At 37.2% G+C, this 25,634-nt stretch overlaps 1 protein-coding gene across 1 annotated transcript; it reads right to left on the bottom strand.

Moving 5' to 3' along the window:
- Positions 1-11: 11 nt before the first annotated feature.
- Positions 12-25,634, bottom strand: LOC307162667 (uncharacterized protein). The gene is made up of 12 exons (XM_079878158.1): positions 25,604-25,634; positions 25,362-25,419; positions 22,356-22,417; positions 20,207-20,486; positions 11,878-12,014; positions 11,767-11,793; positions 5,566-5,845; positions 2,946-3,082; positions 2,835-2,861; positions 993-1,272; positions 674-810; positions 12-587 (listed from the first exon to the last, which is right to left on the bottom strand). The coding sequence occupies exons 3-12, from the start codon at positions 22,414-22,416 to the stop codon at positions 583-585; spliced, it is 1,371 nt and encodes a 456-aa protein (XP_079734284.1). The 5' UTR covers position 22,417; positions 25,362-25,419; positions 25,604-25,634; the 3' UTR covers positions 12-582.

The following is a 25,634-nucleotide window of genomic DNA, read 5'->3' as shown; positions in this document are numbered from 1 at the left end:
ATATTATTTTTGATATTGATATTTCTGGTTTTGTTATTGTTCCTTTTTCCCCTCTTTATAGCAGAAAATTAAAATGTAATATTGGTTGAATTGGTGGTTGTGTTGTTGATTCTGTGACAGAAGGTTGGAAATCCTCATTCTCTCCAGGGTTTTCTTTTTCTTTCTCTTTTTTCTGTAAAATGTAATTCTTTACTTTGTTACCAGCTCCTTAACTCTAGATAGGTAGCTGTGTGACACTATACCTCCTCCTCATTGTAAATATCCAAATGAGCATTTTTTTATCCAGAAACATACAATACAACATGCAATGCTGTAGAAATTTATTGATGTAGAAAGCAGAAAGAAACAAAGATAAGTAAATACACAAACCCCTGGATAAAACTGGGGTTAAGAATCAGGTGCATTTAAAACCATTTCAAATCTTTACTGAATGTGCACTGAAACTTATTTATCTTAAGGATAAGATCAGCATAGGTGAAATGAAAATGAAAAAAGTGCAATATTAGTATTGCTCAGAAAACAGACGTTTGGTATTTTGCTTGTAGGATCAGTGGACTGTGGCGTAACACCCTCTCATTCCACTTAATCTGGCAATAAAATCAGGGGAAAAACCATTAATGCAAAATACACAAAGTATAAATAGTACAAATGTCTCTCTACTTTTATTGCTCACCTGCAAACACCTCGACTTCACACAGAGTGAGATATTCATTGCGCCCAGGTATAATAATGTTGACATATCGCCCCTTAATAGGCTTAAACTCAAATGTTTTTGTCTCTCCAGCTGGGATGGACTCAACAGTTGCAACCCTGTGAAGACACAGAGTAACAGAGAAATTAGACGGGTGTATCAAAACAGCATGAAGCATATTAAATATACTTTAGTCAAAGGTAAGTTTTTATATTAAAAGGATTTATTCAAAGTAATGATATTTTATTTAAGATTTTTTTTTAACTATTTGTGTAAGTATTAAGAGAGAAACAATACTTACAGCTCATTATTGTTGCCATTATTTCCCAGGCTGTTGCCGATACGGATCTGAGCTCCATTGATCCTCTCTGGAACAGCATCTCCACGATTAGTGATGCTAACCCTGGTTACCCCGTAGGCTTCCCCCAAGTCAACTCTCCACCAGGGGTCCCTGTCCCCATTAGTATGAGTGCATGACACATGAAACCAATTTGAATCCCTGTTGCCATCGACAGCCTTTTGAGCTACTCCTGCATCCCATGTGGAAGACTGGACAGCTGTGGCTCCAAGAGCAAGATTCTCTGTATAACATAAAATAATAAACAACTTTTTTTCTTTACTTTAATGTGCTAAAGTATAATAACAATAAGATCTGCAAAATAAAGCTAAACTATGTAATCCAAATGATTATTACACGGCTTTCTGGAATACTTGAATCTGATTGGTCAGTCGCCACATTCCGAGGTCTGATATTCCCAGATAATGATGTCATCAACAGCAATGCTGGATAACACACAGCTCATCCGGGTTTCTGGAGCCGGCCTTTCTTTAATGTTTCTTATATCTAGGGTGACCACCTGCTAATAAGCCCAAGGGGGGACAAGGGGTATGTTTCTGAGGGACAATGTGGGACACTGTCTGGCGCGGCGGTGCCCCACTGGCAGACTCACTGATAGTGGTTAACCCATTTCTAGCACATACCACCTTGCATAGTATTAATAATGCCCTATTCTCCTAAACGTGTAATTTTTGATGTATGCTCATGAATAAGCCAACCAATGTGTATTTTTTTTCTAAATAAAGACTCATAATATTTTGAACATTCAATGAATTGACAGATGTACTTCCACTTAAGATTTACTATTTAATTTAATTTATTTTTCATTACAATTTATTTACTTTAAATAAATTAATACATTATAATATAAATTTATAGGATTAACAGGAATTGTAGTTGCTCAACACCACAGGAACAGTTAAAAAAAAGTATTTAAAAAAAATTGAACGATTGACCTCGTATTCCCCTCCCTCCATGTCCGATTGAGAAGGACGTTTTGCAAAGGTCACAAAAAGCCCTCTCGGTATCCCCCTCAACACCTTTCAGCCACAAATATTCATTTCCCCATTCTTGTTTCTTGTACTCACACCTTCTCTTTTTAATTGATGATGGCGTTGCCTCTCAGACTCAGTTTCTTTCTCGAATTTTTCGAATTGGAAAGCGCGCATCTAAAAGTTCCTTCCTTCCAAGTGTGTCAGGTATGCGCGTGCGTGCGCTGTCATGACAACAACGAAAAAGTTGACAACAACCTAGTCAGCAGTTCAACTGAGGGGTTTGTGTGGCCACAATAGCGTGCTGAAATGTCAAGTAATGTTCGTTTGTCTGCTTGGGGCTCGAGTATATAGAGCGACCAACTTTTTTTTGAGCAAGCATAGATTATGCGTGACATGGTCTCAATTTGCGTGACGCGTGAATTGGGCTTCAAACGCTGTGCGCGCACGCGCTACGCGGGACGGGCGGTCACCCTACTTATATCACACTGTGGACCCGCTCTCTCTCGTTTCATACAAACATAACTAGTGCCAGTTGAGTCCCTGTTATAGTTATTAATTGTGTTCAAATGTTAAGATTGCATTGAGGTATTTTTTGTATTAAGAGTGCTGTAGGCTAGTATTAGCGTAATATGACGGGGTCCTGATCACCCTTTCAGGGTTTACTTTGCGATAAAAACTGTGATGATGTACATTATCCCATATTGGTTATCAAATGTTCAGTAAGAATATTATATGTAAGAATACATTAAGTAAGAATATTATGTTATATTATGTGTTACTGACAACATTCAAAGTAATGAAGAACACTCACTTGTACTCCGGCAATGTGTGTACTTTTCTGTTAATGAAATAATAACAGTTATACACACATTAATAAGAACATAAACAAATTATATCACAGAGTCTTCTTTCTGTCTTTTACCTGCAAACACCTGGACTTCACACAGAGTGAGATATCCATAGCTCCGAGGTATAACAATGTTGACATATCGCCCCTTAATAGACTTAAAATCAAATGTTTTTATGACTCCAGCTGGGATGGACACAACAGTCGCAGCCCTGTGAAGACACACAGAGAAATAGAGACGGGCGAATCAAAACTGCATGAAACATGTTAAATATTAGGGCTGCACAATTAATCGCACTGAAGCCGCACACGATTTGGCAAAAGCTGCGATTATTTTATGCCCAGTTTGTCAGTGCAGCAGCTGATCAGTAGTAAACACCTGAAGGCGTCTCTCACACACACACGACATATATCACTCTGAACACCACAGGCTGTCTCACACACACACAACATATATCACTCTGAACACTACAGGGTGTCTCACACACACACAACATATATCACTCTGAACACCAGAGGGCGTCTCACACACACACAACATATATCACTCTGAACACCTGAGGGCGTCTCACACACACACACACAACATATATCACTCTGAACACCTGAGGGCGTCTCACACACACACAACATATATCACTCTCAACACCTGAGGGCGTCTCACACACACACAACATATATCACTCTGAACACCAGAGAGCGTCTCACACACACAACATATATCACTCTGAACACCTGAGGGCGTCTCACACACACACAACATATATCACTCTGAACACCAGAGGGCGTCTCACACACACAACATATATCACTCTGAACACCAGAGAGCGTCTCACACACACAACATATATCACTCTGAACACCAGAGGGCGTCTCACACACACAACATATATCACTCTGAACACCAGAGGGCGTCTCACACACACAACATATATCACTCTGAACACCAGAGGGCGTCTCACACACACACGACATATATCACTCTGAACACCTGAGGGCGTCTCACACACACACAACATATATCACTCTGAACACCTGAGGGCGTCTCACACACACACAACATATATCACTCTGAACACCTGAGGGCGTCTCACACACACACAACATATATCACTCTCAACACCTGAGGGCGTCTCACACACACACAACATATATCACTCTCAACACCTGAGGGCGTCTCACACACACACAACATATATGCATCTGAACACCAGAGAGCGTCTCACACACACAACATATATCACTCTGAACACCAGAGGGTGTCTCACACACACACAACATATATCACTCTGAACACCTGAGGGCGTCTCACACACACACAACATATATCACTCTGAACACCTGAGGGCGTCTCACACACACACAACATATATCACTCTGAACACCAGAGGGTGTCTCACACACACACAACATATATCACTCTGAACACCAGAGGGCGTCTCACACACACACAACATATATCACTCTGAACACCTGAGGGCGTCTCACACACACACACGACATATATCACTCTGAACACCTGAGGGCGTCTCACACACACACAACATATATCACTCTGAACACCAGAGGGTGTCTCATACACACAACATATATCACTCTGAACACCTGAGGGCGTCTCACACACACACACGACATATATCACTCTGAACACCTGAGGGCGTCTCTCACACACACAACATATATCACTCTGAACACCAGAGGGCGTCTCACACACACGGCATATATCACTCTGAACACCAGAGGGTGTCTCACACACACAACATATATCACTCTGAACACCAGAGGGTGTCTCACACACACAACATATATCACTCTGAACACCAGAGGGCGTCTCACACACACAACATATATCACTCTGAACACCAGAGGGTGTCTCACACACACACACACAGACACACACACACACAACATGTATCACTCTGAACACCAGAGGGCGTCTCGCACACACACACACACACACACACACACACACACACACACACACACACACAACATATATCACTCTGAACACCAGAGGGCGTCTCGCACACACACACACACACACACATGACATATATCACTCTGAAAACCTGAGGGTGTCTCACACACACACGACAAATATGCCCTACCGCAGAAGTATGATAACACACATCATTCCCTATCGGACATCATCACTGTATCTGAATAAACAGAAGATTGAAACGCTTTGATTGATTAAACATGACTAATAAACACACGACTGCCTTATTCTGTGTAAGAAGCTCATCATCTCACAGAAGGAGCTCAACTGTCGTTATGAAGTGAGTTTATGAAGCGAGTAAAAGCGTGTTATTAAATATAGTTTTTTTTGTTGGTCAAGAGGTTCATAAATGCTTCTCATGTTTGGAAAGCTGTTTGACTCGTGTTGTTTTTTCAAATGCCCGTTATAAGTGACTCAAACTCGCAGAGCTTTCAGATGGAGCAGCGTTTACAGAGCCGTACATCACTGACAAGCTGCACATTAAAAAAAATAATAATAATAATAGCAGCCTTTCCGTTTTTTTTTTAATCGATTTAAGTGCAATTACATGGAAATTGCAATAATCGTCCAGCCCTTTTAAATATACTTCTGTCAAAAGCAAGTTTTTATATTAAAAGGATTTATTCAAAGTAATATTATCTTATTTAATAATTTTCTAACTATTTGTGTAAGTATTAAGAGAGAGACAATACTTACAGCTCATTATTGTTGCCATTATTTCCCAGGCTGTTGCCGATACGGATCTGAGCTCCATTTATCCTCTCTGGAACAGCATCTCCACGATTAAGGATGTTAACCCTGGATACATCATAGACTTCCCCCAAGTCAACTCTCCACCAGGGGTTCCTGTCCCCTGCAGTATGAGTGCATGCAGCATGATACCAATTTGAATCCATGTTGCCATCGACAGCCCTTTTAGCTTCTCCTCCATAGATTGTGGAAGACTGAACAACTGCGGCTCCAAGAGCAAGATTCCCTGTTCAACATAAAATAATTAACAACTTTTTTTTTTACTTTAATGTGCTAAAGTATAATACCAATAAGATCAGCAAAATAAAGCTAAACTATGTAATCCAAATGATTATTACACGGCTCTCTGGAATACTTGATTCTGATTGGTCAGTCGCCACATTCTGAGGTCTAATATTCCCAGATAATGGCCGTCATCAACAGTAACGCTGGATAACACACAGCTCATCCGTTATATCACACCGTGGACCCGCTCTCTCTCGTTTCATACAAACACAACTGGTGCCAGTTGAGTCTCTGGTTGTAGTTGCTTATTGTGTTTAAATGTTAAGAAGTATTTTTAGTATTAAGACTGAAGTGTTCATCTTGTTGCCAGAATAATTTTTTTTTTTTACACTGTAATGGATTCTAAGATAATAAACAGGTAGGAATTTAAAATGGTTTCATCACAAATCAATATGTCCATGTAATTATTTATTTGGTGTACATGAGTGTACATTATCCCTTAATTGTTTGTCTTGTTGAGGACTTCCTGCTCTGCTACTGTTCGGACGCTCCTTCTTACTGCTCCGCGCTTTGCTCTATCGCTTTTATATTTTTATATTTTATCTCCTTTTATATTTTATCTCCTTTTATCACCTAATTTTAACTTCGGCACAGTGCTCAAACGACAAAGCTTGGAATACTACAAAAAGCTGAATTCTTTCTATCCGATCAGCCTCCCGCTGAAAGCTTACATTCCAGGGAAGGGAAACACAACTGCCTACATTCAAAAGGATAAGAGAGAAAATGCCTCTTCTGGTTCAAGAATCTACTTGCTGCACTAACTGCCACGGACTTTTACAAAGGATTGCAGTTCTTGAAACAAAGTTACTTACAGGACCACCAAACCAGACGGAGCACACAACAGAGCTTCGTCATGGACACCCTCAGCATACCCAGAGTCCCATGAATCTAGTGCTCCTCGACAGGCCATACTGAGTGTAGAGAAGCAAGCTGATCGACTTACAAATCGATGGCACAAACAGGGAGCGAGACCCAAAGGCACTCGAGACTTTAGATTGTCACGAGCATTACATATTGCCGCAGTAGCATCCTCTACCCCAGATACAGCTCTGACAAGGATTGCAAACACTGGTCTCCTACCACCACCTATACATCTTGAGAACAGATTTGAAGTACTAATGAATGTAAATGAGGAATCCCCAAATGTGATGAATGTGATCTAACACAGACTGAATCAGCCAGTATCTAACACTGATGCTAACTGGCGCTCAAGGTCGAGCAGACAGCGGCACTCAGCTCAGAGAGCAGCCGAGCCCAGGACTCTGATAGTGGGGGACTCCATAATCAGAAACATTAGCAGCAGGGATACAACTACGTGCTGCCTTCCACAAGCAACAACTTCTGATGTAAACAGGGAACTTCAGAACATTCTGATGAAACATAAGACTGCAAATCAACTCATCATACATGTGGGGAAGAATGATATTCATAAAGAGCAGTCAGAACTTCTTAAGAAGGATTTCAATGAACTTTTTGAAACACTTAGGCCTAAAAGACTGAAAGTTCAAACATTCATCAGTGGACCTCTCCCAGCAAGAGGAACAAACAGGTTTTCACGGTTGCTTGGGCTTAATACGTGGCTGCAAAAAACCTGCAATATAAAAGGAGTAAACTTCATCGACTTTTCTGGAGTCAGAGGCAACTGTTTCAACAGGATGGCCATCACCCAAACAAACTTGGTTCAAGAGTGCTAAACATTAACTTCTCCCTCCATCACCCTTCAGTAGTGTGTGCCAATCCACTCAACCTAAACGGCACACACACACCTGGACACAGTATGAATGACCACAGGACTTCACTTCAGCACCTGAATGGACATGCGGTTGACATATATCACACAAGGACAATGATACCACCACTGAGCCACAACAATCTCTGCTCACGGATACAATCTCAGCTGAGCCCTGCCCACAGAGCTCATCACAGACAGACATATCAGAAGATTCAAGATTCAGCACCCAAGGACGACTTTCTGGAAAACAGCCAGGGAAGCCAGGACAACATATTACAGCCTCAGCCCCTCTCACTAGACACGTTATCCCTCTCTCCAGCATCTCCACTTCTGTGCTTCTCAGAGAAAATGGAAGAACTGGTGTATGCTGGAACCAAACTATCCCACTCTTTTGCTGGGAGCCCCCAGATATCAACCAGAAAACAGCAGGCCCCACAACCACCAAAGCCTGCGGGCCCAGCTCGCCCTCCCCCTCCTCCTGTGAGAGCTCTTCGCCCTCTGCCACAACACCAGGGCCCACACCCTCCTCCATCTGCTCAAGGTGAACCAAAAACAACTGATACCAGCTCCCAGTGATGCATGTCGGGTCCCTGCTTTGATAACAGTAACTTTCTCAAATGTTTACAGAACAAGCGGGAACCCAGTGTGCCTGTATCTTTCTCTATTTCTGTTATATTACATGCTAAAAAGTCTAAGGCCTTCAAAAGCAGTACAACAAACCCATCTAATCTGGTGCCTATTACACGTCAAACTAACATTGCTTTGAGGACAAAAAGTAAGACTGTTAAGTTAGCACTTTTAAATATCCGCTCACTTAAAAATAAATCACTTCTAGTCAACGACTTAATAACCACATACAATCTGGATTTTATGTTTCTAAATGAAACCTGGCTAGAAGACAGCTGCAGTGCAACAGTCCTCAATGAAGCAGCCCCTCCGAACTTTACTTTTATGAGTGTCTGCAGAGCTGTTAAGAGAGGTGGGGGTCTAGCTGCGCTTTTTAAAGATATCTATCAATGTAAGCAAATATCATTTGGGAATTATCCGTCTTTCGAATATCTGGGTATTGTGTTTAAAGGTGCTCCACGCATTTTACTTATTATTTACAGGCCTCCAAAATACTCTCCAGCCTTTGCTGAGGACTTTACAGAACTGTTATCAACAATTACCTCAGAGTTTGACTGTTTTGCCATTGCTGGAGATTTTAACATCCACATAGATAATGCAGAAACCAATATGACAAAAGAAATCAAAACTGTTTTAAAAACTTTTGATCTGACCCAGCATGTACATGGACCCACACACAATCGTGGACACACTCTAGATTTACTTATCAGTAAGGGTTTAAACATTTCATCGATTGTTATTAAGGATATAGCACTGTCTGATCATTTCTGTATTTTCTTTGATATATTGATCTCTCCTGCCACTGAAGCTAGATCTGTGTCTGTCAAGAAGAGATGCTTAAATGAGAACATTAGTGTACTATTTATGAAGGCTATATCCTTAACACCAGTTGACTCTGTTGATCTTCTCCCTGATTCTTTTAACTCAAAGATAAAAGTGTAATTGATGATATTGCTCCTGTTAAAGTCAGGAAGAAGAGTGGCAGACAAAAAGCACCTTGGAGAAACTCAACAACAGTGCAAAATATGAAAAGACAATGCAGAAAATTAGAGCACATGTGGCGGAAGACAAAACTGGTAGTCCATTATAACATCTACAAAGACAGCATCCATGCTTTCAATATGGAACTAGGCAACGCTAGACAGACTTTCTTCTCAAATATTATAAACAGCAATTTAAACAACACACACACTCTTTTTGCTACTGTAGAGAGACTGACAAACCCTCCAAGCCAAATTCCCAGTGAAATGCTCTCAGACAACAAGTGCAGTGAGTTTGCTTCTTTCTTCTCTGAGAAAATCAATAATGTGAGAAAGGTGATCAGCACATCCTTGAGTTTCCCTGGGGTCAGACAGATCAGACCAGAACCTGAGGAAGTAGTCACTATGTCTAATTTCGAAGAAATTGATGGCAAAATTTTGGAAGAAACTGTACAGCACCTTAAAACATCAACCTGCGCTCTTGACACACTTCCCACATCTTTTTTTCAAAAGTGTGTTAAACAGTTTAGAAGCAGATCTTCTAGAAGTGGTAAATGCCTCACTTCTCTCTGGGAGTTTTCCAAACTCCCTGAAAACTGCAGTTGTCAAGCCCCTCCTGAAAAAGAGCAATCTGGATAAGACCATATTAAGCAACTATAGGCCGATCTCAAATCTTCCTTTCATAGGCAAGATCATTGAAAAAGTTGTCTTCAATCAGCTGAAAAAATTCTTAAGCTTGAATGGATACTAGTCTGGTTTCTGATCACATCACAGCACAGATACAGCGCTCATAAAGATAATTAACGATATTCGCATAAATAGCCTACTGATAGAGGCAAATTATCAGTGCTGGTACTACTCGACCTCAGTGCTGCATTTGACACAGTCGATCATAACATACTTCTTGACAGGCTGGAAAACTGGGTGGGGCTTTCTGGGATAGTCCTAAAATTGTTTAGATCATACTTAGGAGGGAGAGGTTATTATGTGAGTATAGGAGAACATAAGTCTGAGTGGACATCCATGACATGCGGAGTCCCTCAAGGCTCAATTCTTGCGCCACTCCTGTTCAACCTGTGCATGCTCCCAATGAGCCAAATAATGAGAAAGAACCAAATCTCTTACCACAGCTATGCAGACGACACACAGCTCTACTTAGCCCTATCGCCTAACGATTACAGCCCCATTGACTCCCTGTGCCAATGCATTAATGAAATCAACAGTTGGATGTGCCAAAAATTTCTTCAGTTAAACAAAGACAAAACTGAAGTCATTGCGTTTGGAAACAAAGATGAAGTTCTCAAGGTGAACGCATACCTTCACTCTAGGGGTCAAACAACTAAAAATTCAGTCAGGAATCTCTGTGTAATTAGTTTCAGTAGTCATGTCAAAGCAATAACTAAATCAGCATACTATCATCTGAAAAATATTGCAAGAATTAGATGCTTTGTTTCCAGTCAAGACTTAGAGAAACTTGTGCATGCTTTCATCACCAGCAGGGTGGATTATTGTAACGGACTCCTCACTGGCCTTCCCAAAAACACCACAAGACAGTTGCAGCTCATACAGAACGCAGAGCAGAACCAGAAAATATGAACATATCACACCAGTCCTCAGGTCTTTACACTGGCTCCCAGTTACATTTAGGATTGATTTTAAAGTATTATTACTGGTATATAAATCATTCAATGGCCTAGGACCTAAATACATTGCAGATATGCTCACTGAATATAAACCCAACAGATCACTCAGATCATTAGGATCATATCAGCTAGAAACACCAAGGGTTCACTCTAAGCATGGCGAGTCCGCTTTTAGCTATTATGCTGGAACCAGCATCCAGAGGAGATCAGATGCGCTCCTACAGTAATCACTTTCAAATCCAGACTCAAAACACATCTGTTCAGCTATGCATTTACTGAATGAGCACTGTGCCTCTGTGCGTCCGACCGATTACACTGTATTTTATTTCTAATTCATTTCCTTTTGTAACTGTTTTAATTTCCTGTGCTTTTATTTTGTTTTTATTTTCTATGCAAAGCACTTCAAATTGCCATAGCCTTTTTAATAACTGTTTTAATTTTTCTTGCTCTCATTTTGTTATTATTTTGTATTCCTTTCTATGTAAAGCACTTTGAATTGCCATAGTGTATGAAATGTGCTATACAAATAAACTTGCCTTGCCTTGCCTTGCCTTGTTTGAACTTGTTTGTTTGGTTTGCAAGGAATATTTTTCTTCATGGAAGCTTTGCATTTATTATAAAATGTGCTAATATAATATTTCAATTCAAATTAATATTTTGTGTCCAAAATTATTTATTTGTGGTTAGTAGTCATGTAATAGACGGGGTCCTGATCACCCTTTCAGGGTTTACTTTGCGATAAAAACTTTGATGATGTACATTATCCCTTATTGGTTATCAAATGTTCAGTAAGAATATTATATGTAAGAATACATTAAGTAAGAATATTATGTTATATTATATGTTACTGACAACATTCAAAGTAATGAAGAACACTCACTTGAAACACATGTTGGTGTGTACTTTTCTGTTAAGGAAATAATAACAGTTATACACACATTAATAAGAACATAAACAAATTATATCACAGAGTCTTCTCTCTGTCTTTTACCTCCAAACACCTCGACTTCACACAGAGTGAGATATTCATTGCGCCCAGGTATAACAATGTTGACATATCGCCCCTTAATAGACTTAAAATCAAATGTTTTCATGACTCGAGCTGGGATGGACACAACAGTTGCAGCCCTGTGAAGACACACAGAGAAATAGAGATGGGCGAATCAAAACTGCATGAAACATGTTAAATATTAGGGCTGCACAATTAATCGCACTGAAGCCGCACACGATTTGGCAAAAGCTGCGATTATTTTATGCCCAGTTTGTCAGTGCAGCAGCTGATCAGTAGTAAACACCAGAGGGCGTCTCACACACACAGCATATATCACTCTGAACACCAGAGGGCGTCTCTCACACACACATGACATATATCACTCTGAACACCAGACGGCGTCTCACACACACAGCATATATCACTCTGAACACCAGAGGGCGTCTCACACACACGCAGCATATATCACTCTGAACACCACAGGGTGTCTCACACACACGACATATATCACTCTGAACACCTGAGGGCGTCTCACACACACACAACATATATCACTCTGAACACCAGAGGGCGTCTCACACACACGACATATATCACTCTGAACACCAGAGGGCGTCTCACACACACAGCATATATCACTCTGAACACCAGAGGGCGTCTCACACACACAGCATATATCACTCTGAACACCAGAGGGCGTCTCATACACACAGCATATATCACTCTGAACACCAGAGGGGGGGCGCGGCAAGATGGCGGCCATGGTGGATGTTATTTTTTAGCTGCGAAAGCCTTGGGGTGTTTTTTTCCCAAATAGTCGTGAAGGGAGAAATACATTAACACAATTTTATAGCTATGCTGCATGTATTTTACTTTGGATTATTATAGACCAGGGGTGGGCAAACTACGGCCCGCGGGCCACATGCGGCCCGTTAGGCTGTTTAATCCGGCCCGCCGAGTATTTAAAAAAATTGTCTTAAGATCGCATTAATTTAGCCTTTTTTCTTGCAATACTTTGCGTTATATATATATATGCGTTGCATATATTTGACAATCGGAATATCAGATATTGCATGCCATAGCTAACAAATGTAAAAAAGGAAAAATGACATAAAAGCAGATCATCATTCATTCAGCGCTGTTGTGGCTGCGGTGTGTCACGTAACAAGCAATGACGCGTCACCATGGAAACCAAACAGACAGCAACTTAAGCGCGTAGACTTGTTGCACGTTAATGTTTTTTCCTTTTTTGGAAACTCAATGAGAAAAAAAATGTTTGGTAACCGCTTGCACACCTTAGTTTTTCCTTTGATTTGTCTGCTATTTAGTTTCTTTGCTCCTTGGATTTGTGGATGTATCCTGCCCGATTCCGTTTACCGACCTTTATCGTCCGGCTTTCGACTACGCTCCCCTGTCTGCCATGTACAGAACCCGTTTTTTTTTTCCATTAAATGTTCTGATCTCCCTTTGCCTTTTATGTTTTATTTTATTATTCTTAAAATAAATTTGTATATTCGTTTATTTCCACAAATGTATGACTTTTGGAAGTGCAAATTGCCATTCAGTTTTAATAAAGTTGAATTAACGTAACCTGTAATTTTTACTCTTCTAAGTGTACACTTGCAGATGTTTTGTTTCTAATTTACTGTTAGGCCATTAAATAATAATAAGGATAAACAATATTTAAAAAGTATAGGCTATAATTATCTAACATCTTTAAAAATTAACATCAAAACATGCTAAATGGGGGATATCTAGCATAAAAAAATGTATCTGTTGTCGTTGTCTGTTTGCTCAGCCGATCTTATGAAAGTGCGAATACCACGAATTGTATTTGTAGTGCATAATATGTTTTCGTGTGCATATGATATGCACTTTATGGCGTGTAATAGGCACGCACTCCACACCCCTAATCCTAACCAAGGGGTTTACAGTGTGTAGCATGCACGCAAAAAAAAGAAAAAAAAAACATTTTTGGCATATTTGGCACGAGAAATAAAATTTGTGGTATAGATACGCACTTTCATGAGATCGTGCTTCATAATCTGCTACTGGGCCGGCCCTCTGTCAAATTTTTAAAACCCAGTGTGGCCCTTGAGCCAAAAAGTTTGCCCACCCCTGTTATAGACGATAGATTTTGGAATCGTTCCCCCTCAGTTGTTGGATATCGATATCCCCTCACGAAATGAAGCCGAGTACTGTCAACAGCTCTGGTGGTGCCATTAAACGAAAAGAGAAGACTGCTTCTAATGCATCGATATCGGTGGAGACAAAGAAAAGTCAAGAAGCAGGGATAAGCAGTGACATTGAGATGGCAGATCACTTGTACTCCGTCGAGAAAGATATTCAGCATATGCCAAATGAGTTTGACATGCCAGAAAAACCTCGCTCCAAAAAAAAGAAAGACAAACCGTCGCTTCTTGAGATGCAAGAGAATATTGTAACTCTCTTATCCAAGAAAATTAATGAGAGTTCGGGGCACCTGGAGAATCTGATTCGGGAAAATACGCTCAGCATCGGAACTTTGAAAAAGTCAATTGACTTTGGCGCTGAATGAAGTTAAAGACTTGAAAGACGAAATGAAAGTGGTGAAAGAATTCACTAAATCGCACGAGCAGAAAGTTGCTGAGCTTGAACGAAAAGTTAATGAAGCAGAAAGATATCGGAGAAGATGGAATTTGAGGCTCCACGGTGTTCCCGAGAAAGCGGGTGAAAATCTCAAGCATCAGGTGATTGGAATTTGCGGCTCAGTTGCTCCAGAGTTAAAGGAGAGATGTCAGGTTGATGTGGACATTGTTCATAGACTGGGTCGGAAAGAACAAGGAAGAAGTACAAGAGCGTCGATAATTCAGTTCACGAACAGGTCTACTCGGGATCTACTCTGGAAAAGAGCGAAGAACTGTGAATTCCTTCAAGCACGGCGGTTACGGTTTACAGCAGACTTGACGGCGTTGGACGTGGAGAGACGAAAGCTCCTGTGGCCCATGGTAAAAGATGCCAGAGAGAAAGGTCGCAAAGCATATTTTGTGGGGAGTAGAGCCTTTGATGATGGCGTTGAAATTTTCCCCAAATAAAGGTTTGGTTCTGATGGTCTCTAACCTAATAATTCAATTGAGGATTTGTGAAGTGAATGAGAATGGTCGAGGGGGAGTGAGGAAGAAGAAAAAAAAAAAGAAATTAAAGTAAAATACAAAATAATTTCCCAGGTTAAATTATAAACGAATAAGGAATTTGCACCCTTTGAGTTACATATACCTTAGCTCTTAAGAGTTTTTCTTTCTTTCTTCTGTAATTGTGTTCATTAAAAGTTCATGTCGTTATCTTTTTGTTCTTTTAATGTGAGGGGTATTCGAGATTTAACTAAACGAAAGGCTGTTTTTTTGTATTGCAAGAGATTTAGTGTAGATTTTTATTTTTTACAAGAAACTCATGCTTGTTCTTCAGATGTGAATTTTTGGAAGTCTCAGTGGGGCAGCGAAATTTGGCATTCTTTTGGAAGTAATCACTCAGCAGGAGTTGCAATTTTAAAAGGTTAATTTAAAGGTAAAATTGTTAATAGCAAAGTCCACAATGGAGGTAGATGGATAATCCTAACGGTATCCATTGATGGTAAAATGTTTTTATTAGGTACTGTATGTGCCTCAAATATTACAAAATATAATGTTGATTTGTTCTCTGATATTGAAAATGAGATTAACAAAATAAGGAAAAGATTTCATGATATTGAAATTATTCTAGGTGGGGACTTCAATATTGTCCCAGATGTTAAGATGGATAGAATTCCTATTCCAATTAAACCACCTACAAGTGATTCAGAGCTATCAATATTTTGTGAAAATGTAGGGGTAATTGATATATGGAGATATAAATACCCACATTTGTAAGAATACACATGGAGTAATAGGGATAAATCTAAACAGTCAAGAATCGATTTTTGGTTAATTTCTAGTTCATTAGAACAAAATACAAACAGGGTATCTATTGAACCATCAATATTGTCTGATCACAAAATGATTTATCTTCTCATTAAAATGAATAACGAAACATCATATAAAAGCTCTAAGACTTATTGGAAGTTTAATAATAGATTATTAGAAATTGATAGTTTTTGACTAGCCTGGCTAACGTCAGACCAAGTCTCATTTGAGACTTGGTCTGGGAACCACGTGTTCATTTTCTCGTATTTGAGGCGTGGTTTACGAATGCCCAGAGCCATTTATTGGGCGCTACGAATGTCTATCAAATGCGCCTGTACGTAGCTCATTGTCAATCGCTTCAATTATACCAGATGACGTATTTAGAGTGACAGAAATTCGACGAGGAAAAAGACGATGGGTCAAAGATTTATTTGTACACGATGGCGTTTAGCGAATATTACCGTTTGTGCAAGATAAACATGAGGGTAGAAGGTAACGTCGAGTCTGATGCCATGTTGGATCCATATATATAAACAAACTGCTTCGTTGTCTTCATTGTCTTGCTGCTCCCTCCCCGTTCTGTGATTGGTTCCCTTTTTCAGGGGAAAATTTGGTCCATGGTGTCCAGACTGCCTAGCAGCGTGAATAAAATTGCACTGCAAGCAAGGCAGTATGGGGAAACCCAGGCTAAGTTTTTGACATGAAATTAAGAAAATAATACAAACATATTGGAATAAAGCTAAGCAAACAAATTTATACTGTAAAAATTGGGAGCTCATGAAGTTTCAGATTAGAATTTGTGCAATTGATAAAGGCAAAGAAGTTGCAAAGTCTAATCGATTAAAGGAAGAGGAAATTATTAGAGCTATTTGTAACATTACTAATAATGACAGTGATGGGAATTCTAATTTGTTAATGAATTTGCAGGCTGAGTTAGATAAATTATATATAATCAAGGCAAAAGGATCATTTGTTAGATCACGAAGACGTTGGTTGGAGGAAGGGGAAACTAATTCCAGATACTTTTATAATTTGGAGAAAAGGAATGGAGAGTATACAGAAAGCGTAATATTAATGGCCATGAAACACAGGACCCTATTATTATTTCAAAATACATATCCGATTTTTATGGTAAATTATATTCCAGCAATGCATATTCTGTAGACAAAATAGATGATTTTTTAAAGCCCCTTAAACAAAATATAGCTTGTACTGAAGAAGATTTTAAAGCTCTTTGTGATAAGGAAGTATCCATTTTAGAGATAAGAACAGCTATAAAAAAACTTAAATTAAACAAGTCCCCCGGTAATGATGGCTTAACTGCTGAATTTTTTTAAACATTTCAAGACGATCTTGTTGAATTTTTGTTAATGGTCTTTAAAGAATCTATTGATCAGGAGGCTTTGCCACCCTCCATGACACAAGGTCTAATATCTTTAATTCCAAAGCCTGATAAAGACCTATTGTCAGATAACTGGCGACCTATTACACTAATTAATAATGATAGTAAAATTATTGCTTTCATATTCGCAGAAAGGTTAAAGTTAGGATTAGAATTTATTATTGATGAGGGGCAGTCAGGTTTTATAAAAGGTAGACATATTTGTAATAATATTAGACTTGTATTAGATCTTATAGATAATAATGAAATTATTAATGAAAATAGTTTTATTCTGTTTGTCGATTTTTACAAGGCCTTCGATACAATTGAACATGACTTTATTTTTAAAGCTCTTAAATTTTTTGGTTTTGGGGACAAATTTCAAAAAGTAATTAGAACCCTATATAATAAAATTAATAACTCTGTAAAATTGGCATATGGAACTTCTCATAGATTCGAAATTAAAAGGAGTATTCGATAGGGCTGCCCTATTAGTCCATTGCTTTTTTTGTTGGTTACACAAATTGTGGCCATTCATATTAAGAAAGACAGTTTTCGTAGTATCAAAATAGAAGACACAGAAATTAAATGCACACAATTAGCTGATGACACTACTCTTTTCTTAAGAGATTATACTGAAGTTGGAAAAGCAATAAAGTGTTTGCAGTCATTTTCATCTGTATCTGGTCTTTCCCTAAATATTAATAAATGTGAGCTGATGGCTCTAGGTTCATGTGATTTTACCACAATATGCAATATTCCCGTGAAAGAAGTTGTCAAATATTTAGGTATTAAGATATCAAAAAATAAGGAAGTCAGAAATGAGTTAAACTTTACTCCTATCATTCAATCATTTGAAAAGAAACTGAATTCTTGGCTGATGAGAGATATCTCTTTAACTGGTCGTGTGTTATTAGTTAAAGCTGAAGATTTGTCCAGGTTGGTTTATAATGCTCAAGTGTTAGAGGTACCCCCCTCATTAATTAAAATAATAGACACTAAACTCTTTAAATTTATTTGGAAGAACAAATCACATTATATTAAAAAAGAAAATATTTGTAGATCAAAAGTTGAAGGAGGATTGAATGCTTTGGATTTTAAGACCTCTAATATGATATTTAAAATAAAATGGCTTCAAAATTATTTAAAAAATAAGCAAAGTATACAGTATGGTATACAGTACCTAATTATATCTTTCAAAAAGTAGGTGGTATAGAATTTATACTAAAATGTGATTATGATGTTAACAAAATACCCGTTAAACTTGCAAGTTTCCATAAACAAGCATTACTTTCATTACTTTCATGGACTCTTATAGTCATAATTTTTCCCCCCATAAATGTACCATCTGGAATAACAGATGTATAAGGGTTAGAAACAAATAATTTTTTTTTTTTTTGAAAATTGTTTTAAAAAGGGAATCATTTGGGTTAAACAGTTGATCAAAAATGATGGTGTTTTCTACAATTATAATGAGTTTGTTCATGTTTATAACTTTTCAGTTGATCCTGTCCAATATCTTTTGGTTGTACATGCAATTCCCTAGGAATTTTTGAGATTATTAGAAGGTCATAATAATTATTCTATACAAATAACAGTAGAATAATTTACTTCATGTATTAAGTTGCAGGGTAAGGATTTCATAAGTTCTGGATGTAATAATATTTTTTGCGGTCCCTTCTTCAATCTAAATGTATACTTGCTGTTACTACTCACTGGAATTCTTTATTTAAGAAACAAATTGATTGGAGTAAAGTTTGGATGACACCTCATAAGTATTGCATTACAAACAAAGTAAAAGAGGTTTCATAAAAAAATTTCCATCGAATTTACCCAGTTAAGTCACTTGTGGTGCAGCGTTTTAAAGTGAACATAGAAGATATTTGTTTTTTTTGTAAAATTTCCCCTGAGACTATTAAGCATTTATTTTGGGAGTGTCCCAAGACGCAAATGTTCTGGAAAGAACTTAATAATTATTTGCAAAGAAAAGTTGTGACTCTTGTTATCTTTGAAGAAATTGATGTTATGTTAAAATGTTTTTCATTTGAAGGTGATAAAAATCTTTTGTTTATATTTGATTTAATTGTTATAATTTCCCGTTACTATATTCATAAGGTCAAATGGAATGGAAAGATACCAAATTTTGAACATTTTAAAATTGATGCTAAATATATATTTAGAAACTATATACAAATATTTACTATATTTCTATAAATACTAAATACTATATTTCTTTTTTTCTTTATTCTTTCTTCTCTGCCCCTGACATGTATGGTTATATGTACTCTTATTTGTAAATTGTGTTTTGTTCTTATAAGTCTCATTAAACGTCTCACACACACACACACACACACACACAACATATATCACTCTGAACACCAGAGGGTGTCTCTCACACACACACACACACACACGACAAAAATGCCCTACCGCAGAAGTATGATAACACACATCATTCCCTATCGGTCATCATCACTGTATCTGAATAAACAGAAGATTGAAACACTTTGATTGATTAAACATGACTAATAAACACACGACTGCCTTATTCTGTGTAAGAAGCTCATCATCTCACAGAAGGAGGAGCTCAACTGTCGTTATGAAGTGAGTTTATGTAGCGAGTAAAAGCATGTTATTAAATATAGTTTTTTTGTTGGTCAAGAGGTTCATAAATGCTTCTCATGTTTGGAAAGCTGTTTGACTCGTGTTGTTTTTTCAAATGCCCGTTATAAGTGACTCAAACTCACAGAGCTTTCAGATGGAGCAGCGTTTACAGAGCCGTACATCACTGACAAGCTGCACATTAAAAAAATAATAATAATAATCGCAGCCTTTCCGTTTTTAAAATCGCAATAAGCCAACTCGATTTAAGTGCGATTACATGGAAATTGCGATTAATCGTGCAGCCCTATTAAATATACTTCTGTCAAAAGCAAGTTTTTATATTAAAAGGATTTATTCAAAGTAATATTATCTTATTTAATAATTTTCTAACTATTTGTGTAAGTATTAAGAGAGAGACAATACTTACAGCTCATTATTGTTGCCATTATTTTCCAGGCTGTTGCCGATACGGATCTGAGCTCCATTTATCCTCTCTGGAACAGCATCTCCACGATTAAGGATGTTAACCCTGGTTACATCATAGACTTCCCCCAAGTCAACTCTCCACCAGGGGTTCCTGTCCCCATTAGTATGAGTGCATGACACATGAAACCAATTTGAATCCCTGTTGCCATCGACAGCCTTTTGAGCTACTCCTGCATCCCATGTGGAAGACTGGACAGCTGTGGCTCCAAGAGCAAGATTCCCTGTTCAACATAAAATAATTAACAATAGCTTTTCTTTTCTTTCTATTTCATGGAAGATTTGCATTTATTACAAGTGAGCTAATAAAATATTTAAACAATATTTTGTGTCATGTAGTCATGTAGCCATGGGTTATTTTGAGATAACTGTCTTGATGATGTACATTATCCCTTATAGGTTACCAAATGTTCAGTAAGAATATTACATAGGCCTGTGTGTTACTGACAACATTCAAATTAATGAAGAATACTAATTTGAAACACAAGGGTACGATGGTGTGTCCACTACTGTTAGTAAAATAATAACAGTTATTAGTCTAGTAGCCAACTAGGTGAACCCGGAAATGTTGAGTACACCAAAGTTTTATTGCAGAAATGTGAAGTATGGGTCCCCAGCATACAGAAACTACCGGATGCTAATTTGCATATGTTGAGCAATTTGCATTATTTGCATAATTAGCATTATTATTTTAATCATCCATTTTGACCACATATTTTGCACTGAATGGCCAATTTCTACAATATGTGAGTGGTTTTAGAGGTTTTGGAGGATGCTGATTTCATTTCTGGCACTTTCAGATTTCAAAGAGCTAATTTTAGTACATATTTTGATTTATTTAGGCAAATTTTGATTACTTTCAGTCATAATTTTAGGTTATTTTTATGGTAAACAAAATAATCTAACATTTCAGAATTAGAGAAGTATATGAGCTGTAGCAAGATTTGTGACATAGCACAGAAGCTGATGAAGCACCATCAGCAGCAATAATGTTTGATAAAGTCTCATGTATGGCTGTGTCTCCGAGCTCCTCGCTCTTAATTAGCAGAGTAGCAATTCCTTTGGACCCAGATATTTTAAAGTCGCTATCTTTGCCACTGCATGGTGCAAACAGACACTTCTTTCCCGACATTTCGACCTGATCAAACTGTCTCTCTTTGTTTTGAAAGTACTTAACCCTAGATCCGAATGGTTAAATTAATACTCCACAACAACTTGAGAAAGCAGCAATAACACTGAATATCGACTGTTTTTAATCCTTTCCTGATCAAATCGCAAGAAGTCTGAATTTTTAAAAAAGAAGAATACAAAAATTTTAATATTATGGTAACTAATTTTAGAACACCAGATTTACCCACAAAATGGATCTAAATAGAAATTCACAATGTACTGAACAATACTGTCATTATAACTCTGTCCACCTTTTATCTTAATGTGAAAACATAAGTAATGCCAACATTAAAATGTCAACATTAAATCCATTGACTGACTTTTGTACGAATATTAAGGCGATATAAGAATATAAAAATATTTGCAAGGTATTTGCATATTATTAAAATATTTGCAAGGACTTTTGTACGAATATTAAGGCGATATAAGAATATAAAAATATTTGCAAGGTGAATTTCGACTTTAAAACTAGACTATGCTCCCTTGCTTTACAACATACTTATTGCAACTATAACAGCTAACTGCAACAGCTTATTTGCATAAAAACATGACCGGACCTCAAGAAATGTAAACAAATTGAGGTTATCAACAATCACATCAAAGAGCAAGAGTTCTTTTGATTCTGAAATGTGAGAATATTCTGCAATAAAACTTTGGTGTACTCAACATTTCCGGGTTCATAATGGGGCTCTATGGGCTGGCTACTAGACTATATACAGACATTATTAGATACAAAAACAAATTCTGTCACAAGTAAAGAGTCTTCATAAATAAATAAATCATAGATTTTCAATTACCATATTTCAGCCTAGAATGTTATTAAATTAATCTGATAAATATGTAATGATAGTATACACAACGATTACCTTTTTTGATGATTTTTAAATCCAGGCCTTTTTACTTGTATTATTCTAAACATATACCTTTGGAATCAGCGACGCACAGCCCAGTAAGTGTTAGAAACAAAACCACACGCATGGCCATCCTGTTATAAGACAAAACACATCTCATATCAGCATATTAAGGAATCATTTTCAATTTCTCCTCCTCATTTAAACAAAGAAACATATATATTTTTATTTTAATGATGAAATGGCCAACAAAACAAAGCCAAGCTAGCTGCAAAATATAAATAGCCTATACCTTACACTCCATACTAATATTTGTTTGCTATACTACAAATATTCTTTATTCTAAATAATTATAATTAACTATAATTAATATAAGGAAAGATATATTATCTGCTGTTTTTTGTATCTACTGTTCCTCTTCTGATTGTTTGTTTGTTTTTCTAAGGTGGTGTAATATAATTATCCCACTTTCAGATTCCTTAGATTAGTTTTGTTTTGAGAAACCAAAGTATTGTAATGAAATCTACTAGCAGACATAAAAACTATTTAAATGTTAAGTGTTATCACACTGACTTGAATTGTCCAAACAAAAGTTTAGTTTTATTAGTAAAACCTCCATTTGATGCTATAAAGTGCATAAACATTCAACTCACCTGAATTTCATCAATGTATCAACCGCAAAGAAGATCTGCTCTTAAAATATAATATTATATAATAAATTGAATGAATAATATTTTTATAAACAATTGCTATTTATTGTTTGTCCAATACAGCCTATTATTCATATGATGAATATTATGACCACTCATAATTAAATTTTAGAATTATATCACACAAATTCAACAAAAAGAGACAGGCTATATCAAATAAAACTTCTTAAGAATATCACTGTCGTTTATTTCAGCGATCTAACATTTAACAATAACATAATTATTAACCCTTGTGTGGTGTTCATATTTTTGTTACTCAGCCAGTGTTCGTGGGTCTGGTGGACCCGCTGCATTTTTGGGTTTTTAATTCAACACAATCAAAAATGTTATGTTAAAATACTCAACAGATGTTTACTTCATCCCAATTACAAGCAATATAAACAGCATATATGGTCAATATTTTCTCTTTACCTTTGTTAGATCACATTTAAGAATTGCAACCTTGTGTGGAAATGGCAGGAGTAGAAGCACAAAACTCACTCTTACACTTTTTCACACTTACACACAATCTCTCTCTCACACGCACACACACACTCATGCAGACACATACACACACCCACAACACACACACCCACTACACACACACCCACAACACACACACAGACACACACAAAACACACACCCACACCCACACACACACACACACACACACATACACATGCACATGCACATGCACATACACACACACACACTCACTTGGATATGTGGTGTATACGGTCACTCTCCATAGGCATAATGGTTTTTCTAATGTACAAACTGTATAATCTATCCCCCTACACTAACCCTACCACTAAACCTACCAATCACAGAAAACTTTTGGCATTTTTTGAATTTCAAAAAACACCATTTAGTATGTTTTAGTATGAGGACACAGATGTCGTCATAAACCATGTTTACGTTGTAATACCCATGTCATTATACACATTTGTGTCCTCATAAACCATATACAAGAACATACACACACTAACAGCAGGCCCTGACAGGAGGAGGACAGAGTAAAGGTACACAGGACCTACAATTTCCACACTTTTATTAGCCCCGGGTCCAGTGGACCCGAACATCCTGTGTGTAATGTAAATGTGTAGGGGGGGTGTACAGTGTGTTTTCTTTAAAAATGTGTTCTGATATATATTCCTCACAGAAAATGAGCCAAGGCCAATGAGTCTCAGTTTGAAAAAATAATTAATTGTATCATTTTTCTTTTGATAAAAAATGAAAACGGGTCCAACAGACCCGAATACCATACAAGGGTTAAAAGAATCATGAAGATGGAAATGATCCTGCATCACATTCCTGCTCGATCACTACTAACCTCAAACGCTATCTTTAGGTTTTGTCTTCAAAATTAGATGATTTTCACTTGTCTGTCAGCATGTATGGCCAAACGACACTGTAATATATCTCAGATGCGCAGATCAAAACATGCGATGCAGCCAAAAACTTTTGTTACCCGTAGTTAGTGATGAGCGATGTCGAATCACTGCTTCTTGAAGCTTCCAAACCTACGGATCTTTGGTTTGGAATCAGTGGTTCAGAGCATTTATAAAACTGCCAAAGTCATGTGATTTCAGTAAACTAGGCTTCTTCACATCATAACTGTTCCAAAATGTCAGTTTCTCAACCAAACAGGCCTACGCAAAGCTGGGTCTTGCGACCTTGAGGAGAACGAACTCCCGAGGACTGACTGAAGTCCGGTAATTCTACAAATGGAGTTGCAGAGTTCTTGATAGAGTCACTCAACTCACTCTACTCCGGTTATCTCTTTATGTATATTTTAAACAACAATAAAATGAAATGTGTTACAAAACACCACTCTGCCTAATCACAGCTAGATTAAAAACATTACATTAATGTACATTAAGTTTCATTAGGTGGCAATTGCTCAGTCTAATGAATCAATTATACATCATTAATTTGACAATTGAATAAATTTGTAAATTATTCCAACATCTGCTATAAATAGTACAAATGACTACTTTTACTTATTTAAGTCAGTGTGTAAATATAGTAGTCTAGAAGCATCTTGTTGCCAATACAATACAAGAACATTCAAGAAGAATCAGTTATATTGACATATTTTGCCCATATTTAAAGGGCAAAATATGGCTAAACAATATTTATTTCTTATTGTTCTAAATAACACTGAACATTTAATAGTTTCCGGTATCCAAAACTCTAAAATTATCTTATGTCTGCTTGTAGATTTTATTACAGTACCTCGGTTCCTCGAAACAAAACTTATCCAAGTAATCCGAAAGTGGAAATCAAAGAGTGAAGTTAATTATTAGTGCAGCATTTACTGAATCACAACAACATTCAATCATCCACGTACAGCACAGACAGACAGACAGACAAACCTTCAACTCACCTGGAATTCGTCAATGTATCAACCTCACAGAAGACCTTCACAATTCAGCCGGTATCTGCTTTTTTTGTAAAAAATTATAAATTTTTATATTAACAACAAAAAACAATATTAATATTTGTTTATAAACAATTGCTATATATTTTTTTATTCAATATATTAATATATGAGTTATATTATGCCCTGTCAAAACATTTCAAACAAAAAATGTGCTATTAAACATAGATATAAATATTAATACGAACCAGCAATCTGAAGATGGTCTAGTAGTTGAAT

This window comes from Squalius cephalus (genome assembly GCF_949319135.1).
Source record: "Squalius cephalus genome assembly, chromosome: 8".
Taxonomy (NCBI): domain Eukaryota; kingdom Metazoa; phylum Chordata; class Actinopteri; order Cypriniformes; family Leuciscidae; genus Squalius; species Squalius cephalus.
Note: the sequence above shows the minus strand (reverse complement) of the source record. Positions and strands in the feature narration are given on the sequence as shown.

Bases quoted from the DNA above. Each gene is read 5' to 3' on its own strand.
- LOC307162667 (XM_079878158.1), bottom strand. From the start codon at position 22,416: ATGGCCATGCGTGTGGTTTTGTTTCTAACACTTACTGGGCTGTGCGTC. The intron at 20,487-22,355 runs GTATATGTTTAG...TATGTTGAACAG, and splicing joins GTGCGTCGCTGATTCCAAAG to GGAATCTTGCTCTTGGAGCC. The intron at 2,862-2,945 runs GTAAAAGACAGA...TTTCATTAACAG, and splicing joins TGAAGTCCAGGTGTTTGCAG to AAAAGTACACACATTGCCGG.